Source organism: Pavona decussata, unplaced genomic scaffold (genome assembly GCF_977016875.1).
Source record: "Pavona decussata unplaced genomic scaffold, jaPavDecu1.1 SCAFFOLD_100, whole genome shotgun sequence".
Classification (NCBI taxonomy): domain Eukaryota; kingdom Metazoa; phylum Cnidaria; class Anthozoa; order Scleractinia; family Agariciidae; genus Pavona; species Pavona decussata.
The window spans coordinates 1,129,589-1,142,564 of record NW_028145515.1 but is presented as its reverse complement, the minus strand read 5'-3'; the positions used below and the strand labels follow the sequence as shown (position 1 = coordinate 1,142,564).

Below are 12,976 nucleotides of genomic sequence, written 5' to 3'. Positions count from 1 at the left end.
TTGCTTTCACAATGAGGTTCACAGCAACTCGGAAATGGCCTGTTGGTCTTGGAAAAATCATTGCATTTTAAAGGAAAAATGGTCCCCTCTGGTATCTATGATGTGATTCACCACCCCGATGATATGTTGAATATTTTCATTTAATACATTTACAGACTCTCACATGTCTCAGAGTGTTCTATGCATTAAAAGCTTCAAAATAAGCTACGGTTTTGAGGTATACCTATCACATGAGTCGATCAGTTAAATTTCGTAGTTTTTAATTTTGTCGTTTTTAAAAAACAATTTCTGTCAGAAACGTGACTTCCTTCAGTTATCTTGATTTAAAAAAAAAAATGAATTACACTCATCAAGACCTTTTAAACGGTATATCAAATTAGCAAGCTGGGTTTTTTTCCTTTACCGTTTTGGGAAAATGGGCCACAAAAATTGGGCAGGCAAACGGTTAAGGTTGTATGAATTGCATTTAACCCTCTGGGATTTGTTTTCAGGTGGATATAATTACTTACAAGTCTGCAAACCAGGCCTTAATATTCCACTGGATGCTCATATGGTGCAACCAGAATATGTGAGTTCACTAGTAAATGTTTTCTATACTTCCCTTGCATGCTTCTTGTGAAAGGGGTACGGTATTTATTCGATTAACCGCCCTGGGCGCTTATTTAATTTTGGGCCCATGAGGGTGGGGGCGCAAGTGAGAACATTTTTAGAGAAGAACAAAACCAGGGATAACAAGTTTATTTCATAAGAAAATTGAAGAGCCGTAACCAGGAGTCATGATGATTAAAACTTTTAAAGCTTTCTCTGGTGAAAAACTAAAAAGGTATGAGCTTTCGACAACCGTCCTGTCGTCGTTAAAAGTCAGCTTACGCAACAGGACGGCTGAGGGAAGGGAACGGTTAAATATTTCTTTGTGTTACGAACATGACATCTTAGTACCTTCACATTTTTATGCGATTTTGGACTTAAACTGATGTTCTCCCATCTGTCACAACCTGAAAACCATGAGCGGTAGGAATGTTACAATCTAGAGTGATGAATACTTGGTCGTCACGTTGGTCACACAAGGACAATTTGCCGTCCAACCTCATCAGCCATCCTATTGCGTAAACTCGCTAAAGATAACAGGACGGTTGTCGAAAGCTCAAACCTTTTCAATTTTTAACCAGAGAACTTTTTAAAATTTTCAATTAAGTTTATTTCGCTTCAACAAGACAAAACAAAGTGCAAAAGCTAACACGAACAAGCCTTAAAAAACAATGTAAAAGTTCATTGACTATCGTATCTAATACCGATTTTGGAACAGAAGTGACGCTCCTCTTACTTCACGCTGGGCAAGTACAGAGGTGTTTTTGTTGGGAGGGGGTGGGGTGCGCTAATTAAGTTTTTGCTCTTTCAGGGTGGGCGGTTACGGTGACTATGATTGTTCGTCAAGATGGTTGACACAAATGATGGATCAGGGAATCCATCGTACGATAATTCTTAGCGTACGAAAACTCTAAAAATAGCCATAAAAACGCACAGAAAAGTTTAAAAATTTCAAACCTATCATACACAATGTTGTTAGCACAGGGAAAAATTTCGCCAAAAATATGGCTCTCTACCTGCCTATGGTTTATGCTAGGTTCGCAAGGTGTTGTGCGGTGTATTAAATTTGTAGTGTGTGTTAAAGGACTAAAGTGAACCCATGAATTTCTTGCTGGGAGACTCCAGCCATCTTAGCTAAGAAAGAAAAGTAGAGGGCAGAATCTCCAAATGTGACAAGCATGACAGTTATTTAGCGTGACAGAACTGTTTCCTTGTGTCTTAGGGCAGGGAATTGGTAACAGGCAACGCCTCGAACCCAGATGAAGAGCAGAATTACTTCCGGTTGCACATCAATCAACATCATTCGGTGGAAACAATCACGTGTTACACTCGCCAGGTAAGCAGACTGATCACGTGAATGAGCCGATTGTTGTGTTACTGTCAATCCCCCCCATAATTTAGCCAGGTAGGCCATCTAAAATCCTGAATGTGCGATTGTTACGTCACGGCCAGTTATGTGATGTATTACGCCAGGTAAGCCTGCTGTGCACGTGTCCATTCACGTGCGAATGAAAGCCTGTTGAGCACGTGAATGAGCTACATAAGTGTTAGCACACTCTTGGCATAGCATAACATAGGATAGCACAGTACAGCACAGTACATCACGGCAAATCACAGCATAGCATAGCATGGCATGGCATGGTATGGCACAGCATACCATAGCATAGCATAGAATAGCATAGCACAGCATAGCATACATGTAGCACAGAAGAGCATAGCATAGCATGGCATGGTATGGCACAGCACAGCACAGCATAACATAGAACAGCATAGAACAGCATAGCACACATGTAGCACAGCAGGACATAGCAGAGCAGAGCAGAGCACAGCACAGCACAGCATAGCATAGCATAGCATAGCATAGCATAGCATAGCATAGCATAGCATAGCATAGCATAGCATAGCACAGCATAGCATAGCATAATATAGCATAGCATAGCACAGCACAGCACAGCACAGCACAACATAGCATAGCATAGCAAAACATAGTTTTCATATATCTCTACTCCATTGTAAATAGTTTCGGCTTCTTTAATAGTGCATAGTTGATTTGTTTTGTTCTGTCGCCAGGCTCTTGATACAAGCAATCTTGTTTGTCTCTATGGTCTTCATGAGCGATACCTTAACAATCTGCTACAGCGATACGATGAAGGACTCATAACGGACTTCTACAGGTAAAGACTGTGCCAGTGGTAATGTTAGGACAGTTCCTTGCACACTCCTATCAGCTCCGTTCTTGAATTCAAGAGGTTCAACTAGAGGCGTTTTCCATTTGTCAGAAGTGTCCGGCCAGACCGGCCATTCTGTAAATCGAATGCGTCATTTAAAAGGGATGGTGCTGCAAAATCTTGAAAGATAATCACTCCGAAAATGGTTCGCGCTATTTTGAAGAAATTCGAATTACTAGGATAAAGCATATCCTTAAAGGGAACCTTCATTCCGACAACAAATTGACGGTAAATTGTCGGAAATAGTGTCTTAATTATAGATTTTAGTTTAAAAAGTAAGAGTGACATACAAGTGTGCTAAAAATTAGATATTTTTTTATTTTATTTTTGGTTTATTTGTTTTATTTTTAGTTTTTTGTTTTAATCATTTATGCATTGTCACACATTACAATGCTAACCTTACAGTGTTTTTTTTTTTTCTATGGCTACGGGAGTGTTACTATTTGCATATTTTGAGTACATACATAATAAAACAAATACATTCCGATGACGGTAAAAACTAGAGAAACTAGGAGATATGATTATTGCCTATTTTCGATTTTAAATTTCCCGGGCGCCGCCATTTTGGATTTCATGACGTCATACAGTTGCCGCTATTGTCAGCAAGCAGAAGTTCTTTTGTGTGAAACAATTCAGCAACCATATTACGTCATGAAATCCAAGATGGCGGCGCCCGGGAAATTACCGTCTACCATCTAATGATGATGATGATGGTGTTGATAATTACAATAAATTACTGAAACAGTTTACGTATTGTTTTATTTGTAGCTTTTTCCGGGAATCGTGGTGCCTCGCCGTGTTCCACGACAGATTCAAAGATTTCAGGGACGAAATCAGGGAACTTCTTGTGGCAAAACCTGTGAGTGACAGTTTGTATTCGATGGTAATCATCGTAAATTTTCCATGGGAATTTTATTAAGGAAAAGGATTCCTCAAAAGAATTTCATTCACTTAGGAAGATACTAATTAAAACTTCTGTTCTTTTTTTCTCTCCCCCCCCCCCCCCCACCCACCCCTCCCGCAGTCTGCGGATGTACCATCGTTGGAGGAAAAGGTTCGCAAGATGATCGACGAAGACTTAGTGGTGAGTATTTCTTGTACAAGTTTCAAATAATATGCATCCTCGGAGACCCAGAAGCAGAAACATTTTCTGGCTTATCAAAAGCGGGGAATTCAAATGCTTCTGGAACTGATTTAGTAAGAGTAATTTCCCACGAGCTCTCCCATTCTTACAGTGAATTTTTGCCAACGAAAATCCCTTCCACCCGACTAACTGCCCCTGGGTCTCCGCCTAAGAAGGTGTTGCTCTGTGAAATGAGTCTCGTGCTACTAAACTGAAAGTACCGCTGATAGTTTCAGTGCATAGAGTATGTTCATTCTGTCAGCAAATGACAAAAACTAAGTTGGAAAAAGTTCAATTTCGGTACGAGCGATACCATGATCAGATTAAAATATGCAGACAAGGCAGATCTTGAATAGTGTGTAAGTAACAATTAGAAAGCGAAACAAAAAATATACTCATGAGAAATGGCAAACTTGTCTGCTTAATTTCAATCTGTTGTTGAGAGAAGGTGTTCAGCGTTTGATTTAGTGCGCCTCTTTGTATAGGTGGATTGCATTGCCGCCATGTTGGTGGTAAAAACTAAAGAAAATTTGCTCACACAGTTTGCATAAAAATGGAAGCTTACTCCCAGAGGCGAAAAATCTCATTGCTCTATACCACGAACATGGCCGCCATGACGTCACATGCAATCAACGTATAGGAGAAGCTTCCAACTGTGGTCGCACCACAGTATTAGACTGAAAAGCTGATTAACGCTCATCCACCATTAAAAGTTAACCGAGGTCTTCGTCTCACTCGTGAAAAACGTTTTTGAAATTTAATTTTAAGCTTATGGTGAAGAAAAGTCCATTTCAAAACTGAAATTTGATGCTGATCACAGTTTTACCTTCCTTGATTAATAACAACACAGTAATCTGTCGGATGGAACTTGTCTGACACAACTTTCTCATTAAATTTCAGTTATCCAAAGATCAACGACGTGTCCTAACCGACTCTTACGTCGCCTCAACCGCGAGAAAGGCAATCGAACAAAGGTTGCTGGGATTCCTCAATTACAACTCTTATCACTTACCCATGTATGCCAAACCAGGAATGGTGTGACATGGCTCGTCACATCCCAATTTTTTTGTGTAAATAGATTGCGTGACATTGCTAATTTGTGTCACGCTCGTGGTATGAAGAGATGACAGGAGAGGTCTTTGAAACCTTGCTGAAACTCCCATTTTTCAGTGTAGAATATTGATATTTTAGTACTATAAATTTAACATCGGTATTCTGGCTATGTAATGTTACGTAGCTGATTAAAAAACTTTCTATGTATGGCGTTTAAATACCATTGATGATGCGTGCGTGATTTTTAATTTGTCATAACTACAAATTTAATGTACAGTCAATAAAATGTGTGTTTCATGGGTTTACCACGTTAACTTTTACAAAGGGATGGCTGTGAAAAAACGTTAACCACCCCTTGACATATCAGCGGGATTGTTGAAGGCAGGGAAAAGTTAGTTGTCTATAACGGCCAGGGAAAAGAGGAATTCTTAAATATACCTTCAAGTTACTGAAAAGTCACAGAATTTTATTGTTATCTTGCCACACGGTCTGTAAGAGTTGCCTTGTTGGCAAAGGTCATGTCCTTTCAAGAAAATATTATTGAAGGAATTGATTTCTTGGATGGTCATTTGAAAGAGTGTGAGTCACCATGGAAACGTAAACAACGACGGGTGACCTTCCTTCGCGCGTAATTTTCATAACACCAACAGCAACAATCTTTATTCGTGCCCAGAAATTATGGTGTTAACATAAATGCAAGAAAGAAAAATTACTAAGGAAGAGAGCACAGCCACTTAGAAAAAGCAAGCTAATCGAGCTAAGTGGCTGGGCTAAGCGGAAAAATTTGCAAATACCCTACATTAACATAGAACTAAGGACACGAGAGACACGTCTGGGTACGAGGCAGCCTGGAAATCGTAAGGGAGGGAAACACTCCTCAAGCCTTGAAACTCAAAAAATTTCAACACAAAATCAGCATTGGAATAAACTTTATAATTTGAGGATCGAAATTCCGACTCAGTAGAGAGATTTAGAATCGCGTTTACTGCAAACGTGAGCTTCGCGTTTATATTTTCTTGAAAAAATTAATACAGAGATGAGAATAGTGCAAAATAATTGACTTCTAAAGCTAACGCAAAACTACTCAATTTTACTGATAAACTGAAAACAGCGAGCGCCAAATTTAGGGTAAACATGGTCACGTGGTCATTTCTGCAGTTTTCCGTAAACGTAATTCTAATCTAATATTTCAAGATCTTTCACTTTGCGTTCAGGAGAACAAATGATATATTAATATTTTGCTACTACCGTGATCTGCGTTTTATGTTTCTTTCCACGCCTAATTGACGTTTGTTGACAAAAAATGGAAGTTATTTGATAACACTAGAGAAATTTAGAAAGCGCTTTCAACATTTTTATCCCTTTCTCAAATCACCAAGTGTTTTATAAACACTACAATATATTTCAAAGATATTCTCTTGAAGCGATGCAGTGGTGGAGTCTTAAAGGTAGAGCATTCAAACTGTATTAGAGCAGTGCGCCGAGGGAGACTTCAAAATGGTGGATTTAAGTACAATGAAAAGCGGCGAAACATTCAAGGACTCTAAGAGTAGTAATGTCCAAGAGTAGCACAAAAGTAATTTGAGGACGCTGCCTCCTAATACAGAAGTATTTTTACACAGTTTATGACTATGCTGCAAATTAAGCAGATCTATGGGCTACTGGAATCCAGAAAGAAATTTGGGGGTAGTGGGGCAGTTTTTAGAGATAATTAAGCAGCAATTATTCTAAACACCAGTAAAATACAAAGCAATGTATGACGATTTTTTCCAAATTGAATCTTTACTATCTCTGAGAAATAGATTGTTACCCCCATCTTTTTAAAAAATACGAAGAGCACTTGCAAAGTTGTGTTTTCTCCGCATAGTGTGAAACCGCGCCAAACTATCCTTGTATTAGAAGGCACCACCTATAGGAAACCAGAGTATCCTGAGATGCGCAGAACGTATGCGCAGTAACAAAACTAGGCACCGTCCTTAAGAAAGAAGTGATCTTTAGAGCAGAACATTCAGTAGACGGGTTAACTTGAAAGTGCGATTATTATGTAAATGCCGTATGATCAATCTGAAAAAAAATCATTCATCATGCTTCGCTGATAGACCTTTAGATTCTTAAGTACGAATACAAGGAATACTAGACTGGACTTCAAACTAAGAAGAGATATATATCCCAGAAAGCTTCACTTTACTCTTTGTGGGCAACGAAATTAACGCAGTTGTTTTGAGTAAGGATAGCTATTAAGGCCCATTTGTGATTCCAAAAAGGCGAGAACACCTACGTTTCGTTTGGAGGACTTGTTTTCGCTGCTACTCCGCTCTCGCAGAATATAATAATGACGGCTATCTCATTTTCCCCCCAAAACGACACTGGTTCACTCGCGCACGCACTCTTTTTCTGTTGGAAAAACTCGTACTCTACAAGAATTTATTTTAAGGACTCTAAAATTATTTAATGAAAAATAAAAGAAGAAAAATGAGCCACTGAAATGAATTCAAGATTACATTATTTCATAATTATGAAAAGGCTGCCAGAATATTCTAAGCGCCGACTATCAAGCCTCCTATGTCGGAAGACTTCAATGAAATTATAGATGTCTTTTTACAAACAGGCCAAGCTAGCAAAGTGTCTTAGTGTCATAAGTGTGCGCATCAACATGTTCCTAAGTGTGTTAAAAAGTTTCCCTACAATTAATTGGCGAACTTCATTCACAGCAGACCAGGTTTTGATTTCATTTGTCCACTTTTCGAGCGAGAAACTGAAAGAGGAAAATTTCATCGTGACTAATAATGTTGTCAAACATAAGTTTTCTACCGCTTTCCATGCCGAATTTGAACTCTCCTAATTTCCTTTAGAAAACTTTTTGGAAGAATACTTCTAAAAACCAGCAGCTTTTAATCATTATTAATCCATTGAGAGTTTTTTTCCTACAAAAAGTATTTACCTTCAAATATGTCTCAAAACTATAGAGACAAAATTGAATCAAAGAAGGGGAAGTTGGCAATTGGATCAAAAAGGTGCGAATCTTTGTTAATGCTGGACTTCAGTGACAGTATGCGGAAAACATAAAGTCATGAAGGACAATTCAAGGACAAACGATAATGTAAACATTAACAAAAAATACACTGCGACGAAAGATTGATTTTAAACTAAAGCTGCCTTTCCTCGCAATGTTTTCCAAAGAAAAATTAAGGGTCCAAGCAGGGGTTGTGTGGAGGAGCAAGAGCAATCTTTCTACTCGGCGCTATTTGTATTTAACTGAAGAAAGCGAAGATTCTAACAAAAGGCCAAGTATTCAAAAGGGTAATAATTTTATATTGGTAGAATAATAAGTCTGTCACTCATTTTCTTCCATAATCTACAAGTTAAAACTTTTAGCTCGTTTGATTCTTTATTTTAATGTATGAAGGGTTGAGGGACTTTTTTGCCGCCTGTTTACTTTGCACTAGCGTTAAAAAACCGGTGCTTTTAAGTCGTGAAAGCAGGGCTTTTAAAACTTCTTCATATCCCCTTTGTCGGAGGGTTTAATGTGGCATACTTGGGGTAATTTAACAGCAATTTTTAAAAAAGTAGGCATTTAAGGTGGCTCCATAGGGTTATCACTGACAATATGGCGCGCGCTTTGTTATGCATCGAAACCCAGTTTTCCCTTCTTTTCTTTCTATCAATCAGTATTGGAGGTAGCTGATATGTAATAATCAAAAATAAAACTGTGTTGTCGAACCCTCGCTGGTAGAATAATGCTTTTAAGGCCGCGGTGGACAGCATTCTTATCAGAATGTATTTATTTAAATAATATGCACGAAGTCAAACGACTAAAACCGACAAAAAGCGAAATATTCATGAAAATGTCTCTAAAAATATTCTGTTCTGCCTCAATAATCGCACGTGATTTATTTCGTTGCCATTATTTGACACAAAAATGAGTTTTTGTAATTACCACTGGTAGTAATAAAATTGAGCTGATCAAAAAATCCTTACTGCATGTCGCCAGCTACTACTTGCAAAACGCCGCAAGGCCGTGCGTTTTAATATATATGCAGTGAATTTCAAAGTATTGTTGATTTCTGCGTGCACTTATCTATGGCCCGTGCAGTAAGATTTTACCAAAATTACCATAATCCAGGTTTGAATTAATCAGCTCCCTCGTGTTTGCTCGGAAAGCCTTCGGAAGCGTAAAAACAAGCACTTTTGTGTCCAAGAATATAGCGCGGACAGACAATTTCACGAGTTGACACGGCAAGATGATAAACTAGGCATATTGTAGATTGTCATATCATGGGCCGAATTTTAAAATAAGCCTTAGAAGGTAAGATTGAAGCCTTTGAATTTTAGCATGATAGATTTTGCGCCTTTAAGGGCAAATATTTCTTAAGAAGCTTGAAGTTAAAAAATCCGGCTATGATATGACACAATAGATGTTGTAATAGATCACTCAGTGGTAAAATCAAATTTCTCTGCGTCTTCGTGGAGGAGAAAACCTGGACACAAAATCACGTTTTTAACAAATTTAATTTAAGTTACTTTCTGTATTGCCCTAAGACGTCATCTACACATTATAAAACGATCATAGTGCACTTTGATCATTCTCCAATACGTCTGCTAAGTTTTGGCGAAATCGGCTTTGAACAGCTCGTGATTTTAGGATTTTAAAAGTGGTACCCCTGCCAATATTTTGCCTAATGAATATATTCATGGTCAACGTATCCACCGCGGCCTTAAGTCTTGCCTTAAAACAGTACTCAAACAGAGGGATTTGACAGTGTGTACTGAGGTTTGATTTTAATTTTTTTTTTTTTTTGCCATTTCCTTCGGTGAAATCCTCTGAAATTTTCACAGCGGACAGTGCCTTCGGAAGGAAAATATTTAAAGAGCAAAAAAGGCAAGGGGTTCAAAGGCAGATTCTTTGCTTTTTTGTAGATTTGTGGCTCTTGCATTGCAGTTGCGCAACTGAGACTCGTCTTATAAATTTTTGATTAAATTGAGTTCTAACTAGAGCAAATTATGTGAAACCACTGTGCCAGATTTAAGGAAATTTCACCGCACGAAACACGAGAAACGTTTTATTTAAGTTTACGATTTACTACACTGCATGAGAAGTTTACCGCGGTATTTGTGTTTTGGGGGAATTTATTTTGCTATCTACAGTCCCTTAAAGGGGAAGTGTCACCAATTTTTTGGGTCACTTTGAATAGCCAAAAAAACGTTTTTGCATTGATGGAATGGTCAAAATAATGATTTAGTTGTGTTAGCAATAACCCTACTAGTGCACAGAAACTAGGATTAATTATCTTTGGCTGTGGATGGCTAGGATGGAAATGGATTGCAATTTAAAAACATTGGCCAATTTTTCAGGTTCATCCTTTATATTGTAGAGAAGTCGCTAAAAATTGATTTTAATTTCTTCTTTCTCTGAGGAATCCCTTCGTATTTTCTCCCCAATGCTCTTAGAACAATTGCATGTTAGAAAAAGGTTCTTGGTGAAATATATGAGCTGTTTTGACCCTGAGGGAATTACATTAATTTTTATAATAACTACTGTAAACTACCATAACTATTTGAACCGAGTAATAGAAGACGCATGATCGAGTTTCGTATCATTGCATGTAAGATTTACATTCTGACGAAAATAGAACGATCTCTTTTTTGCCCTACCGTGTTTTTCTTGTGTCTTTTAACTTTGATAGTTTGGCTTTTAATTAAAAGGGATGGCTGACCATGATGCTGCTCGGTATAGTTAATTTTTGGAGAAAAAAAGCTTGCCGGAATAATTTCAGTTGCTGGAATTTATTTTTTGCGATATACGTAGACTGACATATTCTTTTCGTTTCCCAGAACGCAACTCCAAAAGCGATATAACATCACTTTCCTGTGTTTTATACTTAATTTCTATATAATAACATGACTTTTAGGCCTAGTGATTTACAAATCATCATAATTTTGTATCAAACTCTGTCTCCACCGGTGCTTGGTTTACCGTCCTCGTGAAACCAAATTTCCTGAAAGTGTGTTTTGCGGCTTTACGAAAGGCACTCACTCTCCAAAAATATATCAGAGGATTGATGCAAGAATTGGCGAAGACGAGCGCAACGGCCATGCAATGTGCTGCTGACGTTCTCATGTCCTCTTTTTCTTGCAAAGCACTTATTCCTGATGTGATGGCGAAGGGAAGATAACTTCCAGCAAAGGCCAACACGAGAAAGAGCATCGTGTTTGTGGTGTGCCGATATCGGGTCATATTTTGTTGGTCTTCCAATGTCAACTGCTGAATTTGTGCATTGTGTCTTCTAACAGTTTTGAAAATGACAAAATAACAACATGCGTCAGCGACTGCTATCAAAATGAAGAGCACTGTCAGTGCCTGGTTCAAAAGCCGATTTCGCACTCCAAACCATAAAATTGTTATCCACGACACCCATATCAACCAGTAGATAATTACGATAACGAGTACACGGGTGGTTGTTATTAACTCCGTATATCGAAGGTGTAAGCGAAGGGCGAGATACCGTTCGAGGCTTATGGCCGAGAGCGTCAGGAAAGATATTCCGCTGAAGCTCCAGCTGGCATAAAAATGGATAAACACAGCATAGCAATATTGTTCCGTTCGTCCCAAAATGAGCGAAATTTCTGCGACGATAAACGAAGGCTGCGACGAAAACCCAACGAAAAAGTCCGAAATTGCTAGCGAGCAAAGCAAGATGTTTTTGGGCTCCTGGCGAAGAGATCGATTCAGCCACATTACTAAGATCAAGAGTGCGTTCAACGCCAATGTCGACAAAGATGTTACAACATTAAGCATACAGGCAACAATCGCCGTTATCACATAATAGTGTGGTAGGCTTCCTCGAGCTTGCATGTCCAGGAATGGCTCGAGAGTCTGACACATCGATACGGTGTCCATTGTGTGGTTTTTAAAACCAGAACTTACAAACCCGGCGTCGCTCGCCATAACTAAAGAAGCTGTGTCACTCTTGCATTTAATTATTTGTTTCTCGTAGTGTCCTGTACTGCATTATGAATATGCTCTTAGAAAGCAGCTGTTCAATGTCATTTAACCTTTCAAGTGCGGAAGCCCTACTAATACGTGCGATTATGGTTTAATAGCACTTTTGAAAAATGCCTATTTTGAAAGAATCCTAGCCTTTTTAATACGCTGTGTAAGAGCATTTAAACACTACCGAAGGCTTTTTAGCTTTGATTAAAAAAAAATTTTAAAAACCCAGCAACTTCACCGTGAAAAGCATATCATTTTAATGCCATGCTTTATTTCATTGCGTCACAGTGTATTTAATCATATGCATGAACATGTTCCAATTTTCCGTCAATTCACTGTGCGAGGAAACAAAAATACGGTACGTGATCCGATAAGCAATCAGGAAATTTTTGTCTTGAAATAAATGTGTTGTTATTTCTTTGATTAAAAAGAGATAAGAAATAGAAAACTATAAAGGATGTGAAGTCTCTTTGTAAATGGAATTATTGAATTACTCATTTCTGGTGCTTAATTATTAGTGCAAATGATAATTACCCTGAAAATATAAACCCTTTTAATAATGCGTCTGTTTTGCAAACCCAAGATCAGTTAAAAAAATAAATAAATAAATAAATGAAAATAATAGTAACAATGATAATAATAATAATATACAAGAAAAAAAGAAGCAAAGAAGAAACCAAAATCCGTATTGTTAATATTTTTTACTTCTCAAATAAATAATGAATTTTCCTAACATTAGCTCACAAGACGCTGTCACGCTCGAAAACTGAAACTTATGGCCTCCAACAACGTTGCAAGGCCTTTTAGTCAATTTGATTAAATTTCTCTGCAATCATCTTTATATTGGAACGTTCAAATTGAGGATTGAAGACGAACTATTTTAAGGATGTTGGCACAGGGACATCAAAACGTACGTTTGATCTGTTCGAAGGCCTAAATATCAGATTTTTGGATAACATTGTGAAAAACAACAGCGTTTTGTTAGTAAAATGT

The 12,976-nt window shown here is 38.0% G+C and overlaps 2 protein-coding genes across 3 annotated transcripts in view; one reads left to right on the top strand and one right to left on the bottom strand.

Moving 5' to 3' along the window:
* Positions 1 to 5,316, top strand: part of LOC146472233 (cilia- and flagella-associated protein 61-like) — a 41,913-nt gene extending 36,597 nt beyond the window's left edge. For both annotated transcript variants that reach the window (XM_085119634.1, XM_085119635.1), the window contains exons 33-38: positions 492 to 568; positions 1,811 to 1,924; positions 2,659 to 2,762; positions 3,585 to 3,675; positions 3,841 to 3,900; positions 4,840 to 5,316. In XM_085119634.1, the coding sequence (XP_084975760.1) occupies positions 492 to 568; positions 1,811 to 1,924; positions 2,659 to 2,762; positions 3,585 to 3,675; positions 3,841 to 3,900; positions 4,840 to 4,980 (587 nt within the window). In that variant the 3' untranslated portion in view covers positions 4,981 to 5,316. The remainder of the gene's footprint in view (positions 1 to 491; positions 569 to 1,810; positions 1,925 to 2,658; positions 2,763 to 3,584; positions 3,676 to 3,840; positions 3,901 to 4,839) is intronic.
* A 4,397-nt stretch (positions 5,317 to 9,713) lies between these two features.
* On the bottom strand, positions 9,714 to 12,090 carry LOC146472232 (adenosine receptor A3-like). Its single transcript, XM_085119813.1, has one exon. It carries the CDS (start codon positions 11,936 to 11,938, stop codon positions 10,922 to 10,924), a length of 1,017 nt encoding a protein of 338 aa, XP_084975939.1. The 5' UTR covers positions 11,939 to 12,090; the 3' UTR covers positions 9,714 to 10,921.
* Positions 12,091 to 12,976: the final 886 nt, after the last annotated feature.

What these genes read in the sequence shown, in the direction of transcription:
- LOC146472232 (XM_085119813.1), bottom strand. Translation starts at nt 11,938, where the DNA reads ATGGCGAGCGACGCCGGGTTTGTAAGTTCTGGTTTTAAAAACCACACA.